This window comes from Scomber scombrus, chromosome 13 (assembly GCF_963691925.1).
Source record: "Scomber scombrus chromosome 13, fScoSco1.1, whole genome shotgun sequence".
Lineage (NCBI taxonomy): Eukaryota > Metazoa > Chordata > Actinopteri > Scombriformes > Scombridae > Scomber > Scomber scombrus.
In genome coordinates this window covers 1,441,808-1,456,692 of record NC_084982.1, presented here as the reverse complement: position 1 = coordinate 1,456,692, position 14,885 = coordinate 1,441,808, and the positions used below count along the sequence as shown (strand labels likewise).

Here is a 14,885-nt window from a genome sequence, read left to right as displayed (position 1 = left end):
CAAGGAAACTAGTAATGTCTACAATTAGATTGGAGTTTTATGAATTTCACTTGAGTTAACAAATAATGGGGAATTTTTATGTTTTTTGCCTTGTATTGTTTTGTTGTGTTTTTTTGTTTTTTATTGCACTCCCAAATATTCTAACATTGGCAGAAATGTTCCTCATGCTGAACTAACAGATAGATATAAAACTTCAACCATTAAAGGGTAAGGGTTAGTTTATCATTTTTGAGGAATAGTTAAAGCGCTTAATACCTTTTGGACAGAGCTAGGCTGGCTGCCCCCCCCCCCCTGTTGCCAGTCCTTATGCTAAGCTAGGCTAACCACATCCTGAGTCCAGGTCCGTATATATAACACACAGACTTGAAATTGATACCGATCCTCCCATACAATGCTTGTAAAGCAAGTTAGCCTACTTTACAAAGTAGGCTGCTCATTTTAATATTATCCAGAGCTGGTAAATGGTTGGTTCTGCTGAAGTGAGCTCAGTAAATATTACTGGCATCAGTGTTTAACAGAAACAAACAGAGTGAAGAGTGTGTACGTTCAAAAACCAGAACGAGAACGAGACCCCTTTGCTAATTGGTCTCACAATGCTCTGAAGTAAAAGAACGCACACACACACAGACTTAGACAAAAAACTCGGACACACGCGAAAGCAACCACACACATGAGATCCATGATCTGGACTGGCTGACCTCGAGAGCTTAAAGACTGATTCTAAACCAACAAAACCAGGATAACCTCAGTGACAAACAGTCATTTAGAGTCCTTACTCTCCTCTGTTAGTTTGTTCAGGATGACCAGCTGGCCTTTAAGTTAAATAAACCCTTCTGCAAGATGCTGAATCCCTACTAATATCCTGACCCTGCATTTGTACCTGGTATTAACATGGAGAGTGATTAACATTAACATGTTTCCTGATATGCATATACAAATTGGAGGGTTATACCAGGTGGAAATGGGATCCAAGACATAAGGAGGATCATTTCTTAATTTACTTTGATCACACAGTCTTAATGAAAATGTGTACCTCTGAGATTCCTGTTAGATTGCAGGTCTGTACAATGCTGGCCTCTTACACAGAGCTCTGTCTCTGTCTCTGTCTCTGTCGGTTATATAAGCTGAATGATGGTTAAAGACGGAAGAGCGAGGGGATTGAGCGGAGCGTTCTTGTCTTTGAGCCAAGTTGGAGGTTAACTTTGGGTCACTGAACTGTTAAAATATCAAAGACTTTAAAACAGCAGCACAGGAGCGTTGTTGTTTCTGTGTAAGTTACAGTTCTGTGAGTCATGTGTCAGTCTGTGTCGTCGTTGCAAACTGTTCCCACATGAAGCATAAGACAGCACATCCAGAATCTGTTCTATCAATTCTACTTCACATGTACATCAATGAAATACTCACTGTATTGTTTCCATTTGTGTTGCCGCAGCGACATGACAGATCTCCAGCCAGTGCACTTCCATCCCTCTCCGGCCCGCCGTTTGGACTGAAGCCTCGTTCAGGTGAGTTAAAAGGACCAAAAGACTGTCTCAGATATCTGGACTACCAGACCCACCACATCCACATGATGACTGACTAGTTCAGTGGCTCACATGTTAATTAAGACTATTAACTGGATAAAAGTTGTTGGTGGTTAGGATGCTTTGGTACCAGTAAGACAGATGTTAGACCTTCAACTCTATATCAGTTATGTTAAGCTAAATATTTATTTTGCTACATGTGACAAATATTTGGGTGATAGGCAGTTTATTGGTTATTATAATTTCAAGAAGACATTTTTGGCTGTTTATTTTCCTTGAGTTAATTAGTTAGTTGTACTTTCATGTACACAACTGCAGAAGTAGACACAGGGGGTACAAGAACCCCTGGTTGGTAATCACAGCACCAGTTGATTCTGAACAGTGTAGAACTGTGCTGATGTGGTTTACTTCATGTGTCGGTTGCTCAGACATTCAACAATCTGTTGCTATACTTGTCAGAGAGGAGGAAGATGAAGGAAACCGGATTCATACACAGTTTCTATTTGTTGTGGTTAGTTTAAGGAAGGTGTCAGCGAACAAAAAACACTTAATTCCGAACAAGAACGTTTTTTCTGTTCAAGTCATCACTAGAATCCTCTCTTCTCTCTCACTGTATGTGACGTGGTTTGTATTGTTTTTTTTAAAGACCCTGAAAACATGTATAGGTCAGTGACAAATAAGGGTTTGAAAATATTAAAAACTAGTTTTAAAAGCAGCATCAAGTTTGTTAAAATGTACCTTTAGTATTTTTGTTGGTTTCAGTCATTTGAAATAACATTTGCACCATTTTTTTGCAAATGTTATCCAGACTGAATGCTCCTGAAAATGTTACTTCATTTTAAAATGTCAAATGAAAAGAAACATGTTTGGAGTATATCTACATTGCAATTTAAATGAGTTCTGTCAATACTGAGCAGGACATATCCTACAAAAAAACTTTTTTTTTCCTAAATAAGTTTAGACAAATAATGCAAAAAGTAGATTATATTTATTCCACATTTTAGTTCACATTTATTTTCCTGTATATAATCAGAGTTTTATGAAAAAATAGTGCTTACACCAACTGGACACTGGGTTGCATCACGTCATTGAGCCATATTATTGATGAGCCTCTTTATATGAGAGATGCAGGAAGACAACATAACCTGTTGAAAGCATACTGTTTATATTGTTTTTGTGTTTTGGTCTGACGTGAGCAGCACTCAGTTGGAATAAAGGGAGTTGATATGTTATTTTGCACCAATCACATCTGAATTTAAAATGATGACATCTCCTGTTAAAAATTGAATCTGAGCACTTAAATAATCCTGGTTACATGTGATGGCTGTCCAGGACCAAGCATGAATATCCTGGATCACAGCTAGCACAACAAGCTAATTGAGAGTTAGCTGCTAACATGAATGCAAATCAACCCCAAAGTGAACCAGCAGCTACATAGTCACTGCCTGTCTGCTGTCTTTTTTGGTGTGTTTTTGAGTCATAGCAAACTTCAGTCCCAATGCTTTCCTAGAGCTAGCAACCACCCAGCCTTTGTTTGCTTACTGTTACCAGTGTGCGAAATGTCGCTAACTGCTAATGAAGCTAACCTGATGCTAACAGCATGTCAGAGTGATGTGTAATGTGAAATGCCACTAATCTTTATTTTGTTTTTGTGCTGTCTTGTGTTATGTGTTGTCATCTCATGGTGTCCCAACTTGTGTCGTTTTTCCTCCTCTGGTTTACATGTTTCTCTTCATTTTTCTCTCTCACTGATCTTCTGGCATGATTTTTAATGTTAAATCATGAACTCATGTAACGTGACCTGCCTGCATGTGTGTTCCTTGCTTCACTTTGATCTCCTTGTTTTTTTATTCCCTGAACCTTCTCCTGGTAATATTGGTGTTTTTCGGGTGTATTCTCGTGGAATGAACTTTGCCTTGCTGTACCTGGTTCACCTTGGCGTCTCACCTTTCTCCACTACACACGCCACGCCCACTCCCTGCGTCTCTGACACCCCCCCCCCTCCCCCTTCCAACTTCCTGGTTGTAGCCCCCCCCTCGCTGCCTTGCTCGCCCCCTCCTTCCTGTCTCGACCCCTCCCTCCTCTCACAGGCCTCACCCCTCCATAGAGATACACATCGTAGCCATGACGACGGAGGCATTCACAGCCACGGCGGTAGGTTCCTGCTTTTCTCCCGCTAACAAGCCATGCAGGCTGCAGAGCCAGATCACACACACACCAGGCCCAAGACTCATGTCTACTGACAGTCTCTCTTTAAACCTTCACCCAGGGTCTGACAAGGTCTTCCTCAGTGGAAGGTCTGGGATGTGTTTCATTCAGAGTTTATCTCTAATCTTAATGTGTTCTTGTCCTCTGTGTCTTGTTTCTCTCATGGTTTTACATGGTGTTATGTGATGGTCTGAAGTTGTGGACTAACCCTTACTAGAGCTATGCTGCTAGCATGGCTGAAAACAGTAACTTTGGAAAATATATGGACAGAGTTATCAGTTGATTTGATGATTATCCACATCTGTATCAGCACGTGTTGGACAATCAGTAACAAGAACTTGTAGTACAGAAATGTCAAAGATCTGTGTGAGTTCAGAATCACAATCAATGTTATTGTCACTTCCAAAGAAGAGAGATGCAGTTCTCAAACCGATCAGTCATTTCCATTTCCATAAAGACAGACAAAGGACATATTTACAACATAAAAACATAAAATCATAAAAAGAGCAGCCTTTAAAAATAAAGTGAACTTATTGTGAACTTTCTATGACATCTTTCTTTTTGAATTGAGAAGTAGACTACTTGTAGCATGGCTTTTAAAGAAAGAAAAAGCAGATCCTTTAAAACTTTAAAATGTCATTTTTTAAACAAGCAGTATTTGTGTTAAGATTAGATAAAAATATAGTATATAGTTTTTAATTATGTATAGATCATTTTAGTTAATTGGTAGTTTAGTGTGTCATTACAGTGATTGGTACTTTCTTTACCTACTAAATTCTGTTCTCTTCAGTGTTCAATTCTTGTATTGAGCAGCTTTATGTGTCATATCTGTTCCCTCAGTGAGGCTGGTAGATCTCTGTTGTTAAAAAACTGTTAGAAACACATTAATAAGGCATATCGCTGCACTCAGAGACAAGTCCACAGTACACGGTGGGCTGCTGGTGCTCAGGAGGTAGAGCGGGTCATCCACCAATCAAAAGATCGGTGGTTGGATTCCCGGCTTCTCCAGTCCTTATGTCCTTGAGCAATCTCCAAATTGCTCCCAACATTGCTCCCCCATTGCGCCAAAGGTGTATGAATGTGTGTGAATGGTTAACTTCCATCTGATGAGCAGGTTGGCACCCTGCGTGGTAGCTCCTGTCATCAGTCTATCAATGTGTGTCAATGGGTGACATGTAGTGTAAACGCACTTTCAGTGGTCAAAAAGACTAGAAAAGTGCTGTATAAGTCCATTTACCGTTTACACAGGAACAGCAGGCTGTGGATACAAACACAGTACTTGTAAGAAGATCAGTTCATTGTCAGTTCGGCTCTGCACAAGAGATTTGTTGACAGTAAGCAAAATGTAGAAAATCAACAGCCACATCCTTCTAATAGCAGTCTGACAGCAGCACTAGCTCCATTTCATTTGCAGTCCATTGGCAACTTTATTGTGACTGACTTGCCGTCGAGTTTTCTCTCTGCTTCAGACCACATGTTGCCTCTTTCATTTGACTGCTGTGTGTGGTAGTAGATCAAATAGGAGCTTCACCACAGCTCAGCTTTCATCTCCAGATCCTCACGTATGTGTGGTGGCTGTAGACAAGCACACACACGGTAGATCTTACACTTACTCTGTGTGTGTGTGTGTGTGTGTGTGTGTGTGTGTGTGTGTGTGTGTGTGTGTGTGTGTGTGTGTGTGTGTGTGTGTGTGTGTGTGTGTGTGTGTGTGTGTGTGTGTGTGTGTGTGTGTGTGTGTGTTAATTACTGTAGCAGTGTGATCACACATACAGAAGCTGAAGCTCACCCAGATGTGTGTGTATAAATATTGTAGAAAGGAACAAACACAGGAGGAGTCCAAGCCCTGGAAGAGTCTTAAAAGGTCTGAAATGATCCAAATTCAAGGACTGTCTCAGCAGTTTGAGTGCTGCCCTGAATTTGAGGTTTATTTAAAAAAAATGTTAATCTGGTGAGAAAGTTTAATTTAGTTTGAGATTTAAAGGTCATTCTTGAACTTGGAAACAATGTTTGACAATTTCATCACAAAGTCAGTGTAGTAGCTGTTCTGGAGCTCTGATTGCATGGTCAGATCTTCATTAGAGATGGATTACTTTTGGGATTTTTTAATAACCATTTGGAGAAAAAAAAACATTAACACACTAGTACTGTAGCATCTTGATGCATGTTTGTGTCTAGAAAAGCAACAATTGAATGACCTACTCCATCCAGTGTGAGCTGCATGTACAGACACCAACTGATCCGAAGCTCAGAGGTTAAGAAGCTGACCATGAACCATACCACCAGCTTTGAGTCAGGCAGAGGACCTTTGTTTTTAGCCTGTGTGTGTGTGTGTGTGTGTGTGTGTGTGTGCGCGTGTGCCTGTGTGCCTGTGTGCGTGTGTGTGTGTGTGTGTGTGTGTGCATGTGTGTGCGTGCGTGTGCGTGTGCGTGTGTGTGTGCCTGTGTGTGTTTGTGTGCAGGCGCTACGTGTCTGGGTTTTGCCTGTACACATTTTGTGTGTGCGTATATTTTTAGCTCCTATATTTTTAGTGTTAATAATAGTCCCTAAAGGAGTATCCCACTTCCACCGGAACGGAGTCCAAGATTTTAGATGGATCACAGCAGTGTGTGTGTGTGTGTTTGTGTGTGTGGCCCCTCCCTTAGGCAAGCTGTGTTTCAGATGGTCCATAAAAGGCTCTGATATGTAACAGGAAGTTGCAGTGACTGTGAGCTGTTTAACTGTTCACACACTCAATATAATAACTTGTGACTGTTCAGCTTCTCACAGACACTTCACTCTCTAAACTGTGTCAGTCTTTAGGACATTTTAAATCTCTTGCTTCATTTCTCATGATCCTTCTGTTAATGTGTGAATCAAACACTACAGTTATGCTAATATGTTAACATGATATGTACAGCATGTGTTAATGTAAGCTAACATACCATTTGTGCATCGTATCTTTGCTCTCATTAGGTTAGCACGTAGTAAGAGTGTGTACAGGTCAGAGCAGCAAGTAATGCAGTAAAGTGTGTGTGTGTGTGTGTGTGTGTGTGTGTGTGTGTGTGTGTGTGTGTGTGTGTGTGTGTGTGTGTGTGTGTGTGTGTGTGTGTGAGAGAAACAGATGGAGCTGTTGGTAAACTACAGCAGCTGGCAAGCAAGCTAGTAACTTGCTAGCTAACTGGGAATATGCTAGCAGGAGCTAGAAATAATATGTAATCAAGCTAGTAGGGTAGCTAGCTGAGAAAATGTTCAGACACTTTATTTAAGTTATGTATTCGTTCCACTGACTTCTGTCACATAGCTGAAAGTCAAATGTCAAATGAATCAGTCAAAGTTGAACTCCACACACAACAGTAGGTGTCAGCAGTTCCACTAATGGCACTCATTCACTTGTTTGTTTAGTGGGTTTTCTGTATAAATGGTGCTCTGACTGGGCCCTTGTATTGAAAGCCATAATATTAGCCTAATGTTATTCAGCGTAGGGTTTACAGTGTTACTGCATCCCATAATAGTATCAGTGTTAGCATGGAATCTGCTGAGTATGCTTAAGTGATAACATTGAATCAGTGGTTTCCATCTTTATGAGCCATATTTTACCATCAACACACATGGATGTGAGATATGATAACAAACTAACACAAGCTTGCTAACAAACTGAGATGCAGAATATGAAATTCTTCAGTATATAAAATACTAATATAAGCATGCTAAAGTTAGCATTAGCTTCAGGGCAAAGCTTGGTCTAAAGCTTAGCAAGTTCATGTGAGATGTCTTTAAATGGTCGCCATTCACAGATCAATTCTTTTGGTCTCTCCTCTGGCTCCACCTGCAGGACACACATCAGCTTTATGTTGTGTCTCAATGGTTTATACAGTAAACTCTTTCTCTCTGGTGTTTAATTACATTACAGCCTCACAGGGCTTTTTTTTCCTTTTTAGTCAGTTTGCTGTTGCACTGATGAGAGCAGTGTTTCCTCTCAGTGATTTACACAAACCTTCTCTCACTGAAGCAGCACGTTGTGTGTTTCTGCATCAGAGCTTTAGTGTGATAAGATTATGACTAATGGTCCGTAATGGGTTCAGGCCTCAGGGAGAGTGACATCACCAAGAACTGAAACACTCACATCATCACTGCTCATGACCTCATTAACAACCAATCATCAGTATGCGTGTGTGTGTTTACATGTTGTGCATGTGATCCGACTTTGTGAGAGTAGAATAACGTGGTCAATGAATGAATGGTTATATATGTGACTACTTGTGTCTATGTCCGTGTCTAACACAATCATTCACAGTCTTAGCATGTTAGCCTGTGTGTGTGTGTGTGTGCGTGCGTGCGTGCGTGCGTGCGTGCGTGCGTGCGTGCGTGCGTGATTTTCATCCGGGATTTATTACAGGAATGTTTACCCCAAAGTTTGACCATATGTAGCCTTGAACAGCAGATAAAATACACTCTTATACATTTGCCTGGTGGAGCAAGGTGCTGATAAATGTAGCTGCCATTCCTGCCACAGTGAAGGTGAATGAAGAAGCGATTTAGCACATCATAAAGTGACAAATTAAGTTCAACAGACTTTGTGAATCAATGATAGTCTGGAGTGTTGAGGTGCTTAGTTGTAATGTCGTAATGATCAGGTATCATGGAAATTATTTTCTACCAAGCAGAAAAAAGTGACATCTGTTTATTATCAAGAGTAACTACAGTAGGACCCAGTTTCTGGAAATGTTTTTAAATGTCATTTTTGAATGGAGTTAACCTCCATTTATCTCCATTCTAAAGGTGATTGCAGACATCTCAGCTGTGTAGGTTTTGATTATGGCAGCAGAACAAAGTGCATGGCTCTATTTCAGTAGGGATTAAAAAATATTTTGTGATGAAGGTGAAGTGATCCTTGACTTCAACCAGCAGAAGTGTAGAACAGAAATCACAAGTATGAATGAGAAGCAGGTGGCTGTGTTGTCTAGATAGTGTATAAAGCTTTCAAAATTGGGATTGAATCACTTTTTTGTCTTTTTTATGGAGTAATTTCATTATAAAGTGAAAACACTTGGATGTATTTCCCCTCAGCTGCAGTTCTGAGTTGAATTACACCACACTATGGGAAATATTCTAACCCACCTGCCCACATCCCTGTTTTTTTTTTTGTTTTTTTTTAAACTAAAAAGAAAACAACACACTGAAACGCTGATCAAAGTTACATTTTTGTTTTGTTTTCTTGCCATAACAAAAGTTAAAATGTGATGAGTTGCATCACGAAATGAGGCATGAAAATAAAGTATACGTTTTCGAATATAAAGATGAGTGTGACCTTAGTGGGTCCAACTACAGACAAATGAGTCCCAATAATAGTGATGAATACATATTTCATGATGCACAATATAAAGCAAGATTCATGAATGTGTGTGAATAAATCATTGGGACCATAAATGGATGCATGGTCCATGTGGTGAAAGCTGATTCTGTTTGTTTATCAGTAAACACATCAGTCACTGACATTGGAACCTGTTTCTATTCAGCAGTAGGAGCATATTATTGAGAGGTGCAGTTTACACAAACACCAAACAAATCTCATGAATCTCAGAATAGAAATAAACATTTAGTACCGTGAGAAAGATTTCTCTTTCTCACACTCAACACAGACAAGCTGACTGAGCCAGATCAGACATATGATCTGTGAGTGGTACTGTGGTACTGTAGACAGAGTGTGTTGGTGTAGCATCTGTTGCAACAAACAGTAACCATAGTAACAGAGAGATGGTTTACACGGGAAATATAAAATCAGCAATGTAAAATGAGCTGATCCATCTCTGTTATCATCAATCTCAAACACAGTGTCCTAATCAGACCAGCTCTCTGTCACTGTGTCACAGTTCCACACCACATACCAACTATACAGTATATTTATACCATTTTTTCCCCAGTATTTTTCCCATTCTTACTTTTCCTTTTATGATCTCCACAATGTTTTCCAACATAACAACACAGGAGAAATGATATTATAGGTTTATGTTACAGCCATCAGTTTGAATTATTTTCTCTGTTTCTCTTGTTTTTACCATATAGCTCAACATCCAACAACCTCACAGAGCAGCTAGTAGACTCTCAGCCTTGTTTCTGTCAGTTTGGCTCCACAGGTGGCTGTAAATACTACGATACCCATGAGCCTCTGCTGGCACTGTAGCCAGAGGAGCAAATCAGAGCGACTAGTTGTACTTTTCTAACAGTGCCCAGCTGTGAAGTGCTGCACTGGAACATGAACATGCAACCACAACTATTTGGCAGCACAAGAAAGAGTTTGAGTTATGTCTTTAACAAACTGCTGTCCAACTGCGGGATGATCATACACATTACTGCCAGTCTTTACCGAGCGGACAGCGGAACATCTTTGGTTCGGTCTGAAAACTGCTGACCAGGTCACTTTGTGTGAGTGCGGGAATGTGTGAACAAGTTGAAAGCTAGGAGTGGTTTATTTGTGGGAAAAGATGATAGAAGGACCCATACACCCTCAAGCAGGGTTTTTCAAAATACACACTAATCTCTTTTATTAATAACCCGTCAGTGGAAGAGACACAGAAAGAAAATGCTGCAGGCTCGATGTGAGCAGATGACAGCGACACAGAGACGCATTTAGAGAGAAGAGTAAAAAAAAAGATGAGGAGGAGGGGGCGTTCAGTAGCTTGTAAAAAGACTTGACCCAGAAGATAAAAAAAGGAGAGATAAAGCGATGTCATCATTATCTTTCTCTTTCTCCTTTCTCCACACACACTGCAGGATTATACAAACATCTCATTACTCAGTCTTTTGTCATGTTTGAGTCTCTGACATACCTGCAGGTGCATGTTATCACACTCTCTGCTCCTGTTGGCTCACAAATACATTTCATACAACCTGAGACCCATAGCAATTTAAAGGGCCAGTTCACTCATATCACACACACAACACACACACACACACACACACACACACACACACACACACACACACACACACACACACACACACACACACACACACACACACACACACACACACACACACACTCTCACACACACACACACACACACACACACACACACACACACACACACACACACACACACACACAGTTTAATAGGGAGCAGTACATTGAGTATTGTGCATGTGTAATTGTAATTAACTATCACATGTAAAGATTTCTATAGTGGGACTTTTACACATGCTACTGACTTTCTGGGGATGATAGATATGCTTCTTTTTGCTATGTATTTGTGTGAACTGTCCCTTTAACCCAGAATTGGTAGGGGTCATGTGTTTGGGCTCTCAGGGGTTCAGGTCACAGTTTAAATGTCTATAGTGAATGTCACACACACAAAGTCAAGCTGTCATCATTATACAGTCTGAGCTGCACTGCCTGCAGCTGTATTTGACTAGTGATTATTTATTATTTAACCAGTTTAGAGTTCAGTAGCTCTACAGTCACCTCCATTAGTTTTATTAACCAACACAATTCTAAGATATTTCAATGAATACATGTAAAATTATATTGTATATTATTTAAGAAATTATGTATAGGTAGTATATTCAGTGGAGAATCAGAAATCAGATAGATAGATAGATAGATAGATAGATAGATAGATAGATAGATAGATAGATAGGTAGATAGATAGATAGATAGATAGATAGATAGATAGATAGATAGATAGATAGATAGATAGATAGATAGATAGATAGATAGATAGATAGATAGATAGATAGATAGACAGATAGATAGATAGATAGATAGATAGATAGACAGACAGACAGACAGACAGACAGATAGATAGATCTAGTGATGATATTGTTGTAAAAATGTATATATGAATACGTTTTTTCTGTAGAAAATGTAGAATTTAGATTTTCTGTTTTTCCAGTATAGGCATTTTTTTTGTGAGAAGAAAATGACGTTTGTGATTTAAGACATCTGCCGAGCTGTGAGGACAGTTAGCTGTAGAGACTGCAGTGTGTAGTCCTCCTGTCCTTTGTCCTACTGTCTTCTGCTCCTCACAGCAGGAGATAAACCCACTGCAGGTACTCTTTAGCTCCCTCCTGTGGCTGCTCAGTGCAAACACACAGACACAAGCTCTGTTCAGCTTCATTTAAGCTGTTCAGGGCAGATTTAAGCAGAAAATAGGACAGTGAGGAGCTGAGTGATTCACCTCTCAGTAGTGTGTGTGTGTGTGTGTGTGTGTGTGTGTGTGTGTGTGTGTGTGTGTGTGTGTGTGTGTGTGTGTGTGTGTGTGTGTGTGTGTGTGTGTGTGTGTGTGTGTGTGTTGTGGTTCAGTGTGTGAAGAGGCCAAACATGTTTCCCACTCAGCGCCCTCCTACACACTGCGCTTCTCTGTGACTCATTTATATGTGACTGAATCTTGTTCTGATTCTGCATATTAATTCACATTCCTGTCCACTTCTTCTGATTCATATCATTTCATTCAAGTGATGGTGAGTGGGGACAATTTGAAGTAGAATTGATAAAGAGTCAACAACAGCTGTAATGTTTCTATATAAATACTCATATTCCCCACAGAAGGTGTCTCATTTCCATCCTGCTGCATGTATGTACTTTATGTACTTATACCTAGAGGGATATTGATTTTATAACCACATAAAGAAATCGTCCACACATGAATGTGTAAAAGTCAGTGTTCAGTGTGCTGCTCAGCGGGCTGTTAGAACGCAGCAGTGAACTCTCTTCACATGACCGCTCCTGTGACAGAGCTAGAGCTAAAAGTGCACTGAGCCCTGACTGCATGAGTGCATGTGAATGTCCTGCTTACGTAAGCTTCCTACATCTTTTATGGCAGAAAGGCTTTATTTTTCTGTGTCAGTGAGTATGTGAGTACAGATGTGGATGAACAGAGGGTCACTTCATCACAGTGAAGATGTGTGCACTTAGCTTCTGGCTGATGTGAGCTGCTTTTGTCCACCTCCATTCATTTCTTTACAAATCACCATGTATTTTGAGATGTCATCATCATCATCATCATCATCATTATAACTGTAAACTGCATATGTGCAGTTGTACAGTGGAAAGCTTCACAGGTATAGCAGCTTGAACCACTGTGAAGCTTTAGGAGAGATGTTTCAGGTGATCACAGGTCAGTGTAGTCAGCCTGATGATACCTAAAGTTATTAAATGAAATCAACCCACTTATTGTAACTCCAGTCTGTCAGTATGAATTAAAGCCGGTATTGTGAAAAGACAGTGTGTGTGTGTGTGTTTGTATGTTTCAGCTGCATCTCTGTATAGTTCCAGCATCTGTTTCCATGTGAACTTGTGATTTGTATCAAACTGAGCTGCTGCCATCACAAAGATCTTGAAATAGTGGTGATGTCTTATCTCCAGGAGCAGCTGGTCAAACTCTGCTCACCAAGTCATGAACTGTTTTTTATTGTTTCAGAAATGTCGCTGTGGTTCTTGTAATGAGTTCCAGGCCTGGCTGGGTTACATGTAGACATGTGTTGTGTTCACGCTGTCTCAGACTAACGCTGCTTTCTTCTCCTGCTCTGTTGTGTGTGTGTGTGTGTGTGTGTGTGTGTGTGTGTGTGTGTGTGTGTGTGTGTGTGTGTGTGTGTGTGTGTGTGTGTGTGTGTGTGTGTGTGTGTGTGTGTGTTGTGTGTGTGTGTGTGTGTGTGTGTGACCTGCAGTGTTCCTGCGGAGCCACAAGAGTCTGGAGTCTGTGGATCCTCAGTTCACCATGAGGAGAAAGATGGAGCAGCTGCGAGAGGAGCTGGAGCTCATGGAGCAGCTCAGAGACGTGAGACACTCTTACCTCATGATTTATTCAGAGACTATTTAACCACCTTCTGTCTATCATTCCTATAGTTAATAATAATACTTTATTAACTCTATTATATTAACACAAAAGATGGACACAGAATATCATCATATTTGCATACATACAGACAACAAAAGTAAAGACAGTGGGGAGGTTACACATAAATCTGTTTTGACACTTTTTTCTGTTTGCACAGTAAGTGATCACAGTGAGAGACCAATTAAAAAAGGGAGAAATACTTTATTGTTGGAGTATTTATATTTGTGGATATTTAATGAAATGATTAAAAAAAACCTCTGGTAAAACATATGGAGTAGAATGTGTCCTTATCATGCCTGCTGTGGTGAAAGAAAGCAAAGATATTCCCATCTAATTACATAAAAGCATGATGCATGCAGTAAGTTCCAGATGCAGAGGGTTGTGACACATGTTGTAAATAAATCTTTGGTTATACCAAACTCACCTGAAAGACAACATCCACATTAAATATCATCATATCATCATTAGCCAAACTGTACTAGTGTGTAAGAATTTGACTGGCATCTAGTGGTGAGGGTGCAGACTGCAACCAACTGAATACCCATCCCCTCCTCCTTCCCTTCCATGTATGTAGGAAAAACATGAAATTCTCTCTCTATAGCCAGAGTTTGGTTTGTCCGTTCTGGGCTACTGTAGAAACATGGTGGTTCAACATGGCAGCCTCTGTGGAAGAGGACCTGCTTCTTATGTAAATATAAAGGGGTCATTCTGAGATAATGAAAATACAACAGCTATTATTTTCAGGTGAATATACACTGATTAAAACATACTTATGTGAATGTTTTATTCCAGTTCTGTTCAACTAGATGCCAGTCAATTCTACACACTGCACCTTTAAAGGGCCGTCCACACTGAGCACTATAACTATAACTATAATGACAACGATGTGAGCGTCCACACTGAGAACTATAACATCCTGTAAACACTGTGGGCTCCAGCTGTGTCTGCAGCTAATTATTGATGAGCTGTTACTGCTGTAAGTTGTACGGAGAAATGAAAAGAAAAGCAGCAGAGTTCAGAGGTGTGTGCTGATTCAGTGTGTTGATCAGAAGGATTTCAGACACTAGTTGCTGTGATGTTTCAGTATTTACAGACCAAACTGACACGCAGCAGATGTTGAAGCTCTGTATGTAAAAGTGCACCGCTGCAGCAGTGACACACAGTATGAGCACAGATTTTTTTTTAACATTATAATAGATGGTAAATGGACTAAATGGACTGTACTTATATAGTGCTTTTCTAGTCGTTATGATCACTCAAAGCACTTTTACACTACATGTCACATTCAACCATTCACACAGATTCATACACTGATGACAGGAGCTACCACACAAGGTGCCAA

The 14,885-nt window shown here is 40.2% G+C and overlaps 1 protein-coding gene across 2 annotated transcripts in view; it reads left to right on the top strand.

Moving 5' to 3' along the window:
- lrch1 (leucine-rich repeats and calponin homology (CH) domain containing 1) overlaps positions 1–14,885 on the top strand; it is a 94,320-nt gene that overhangs the window by 66,989 nt on the left and 12,446 nt on the right. Inside the window, exons 14-16 of one of the 2 annotated variants that reach the window (XM_062432384.1) lie at positions 1,433–1,505; positions 3,552–3,677; positions 13,374–13,483. In XM_062432384.1, coding sequence (XP_062288368.1) covers positions 1,433–1,505; positions 3,552–3,677; positions 13,374–13,483 — 309 coding nt within the window. The remainder of the gene's footprint in view (positions 1–1,432; positions 1,506–3,551; positions 3,678–13,373; positions 13,484–14,885) is intronic. The other variant, XM_062432385.1, reaches the window with a different exon arrangement.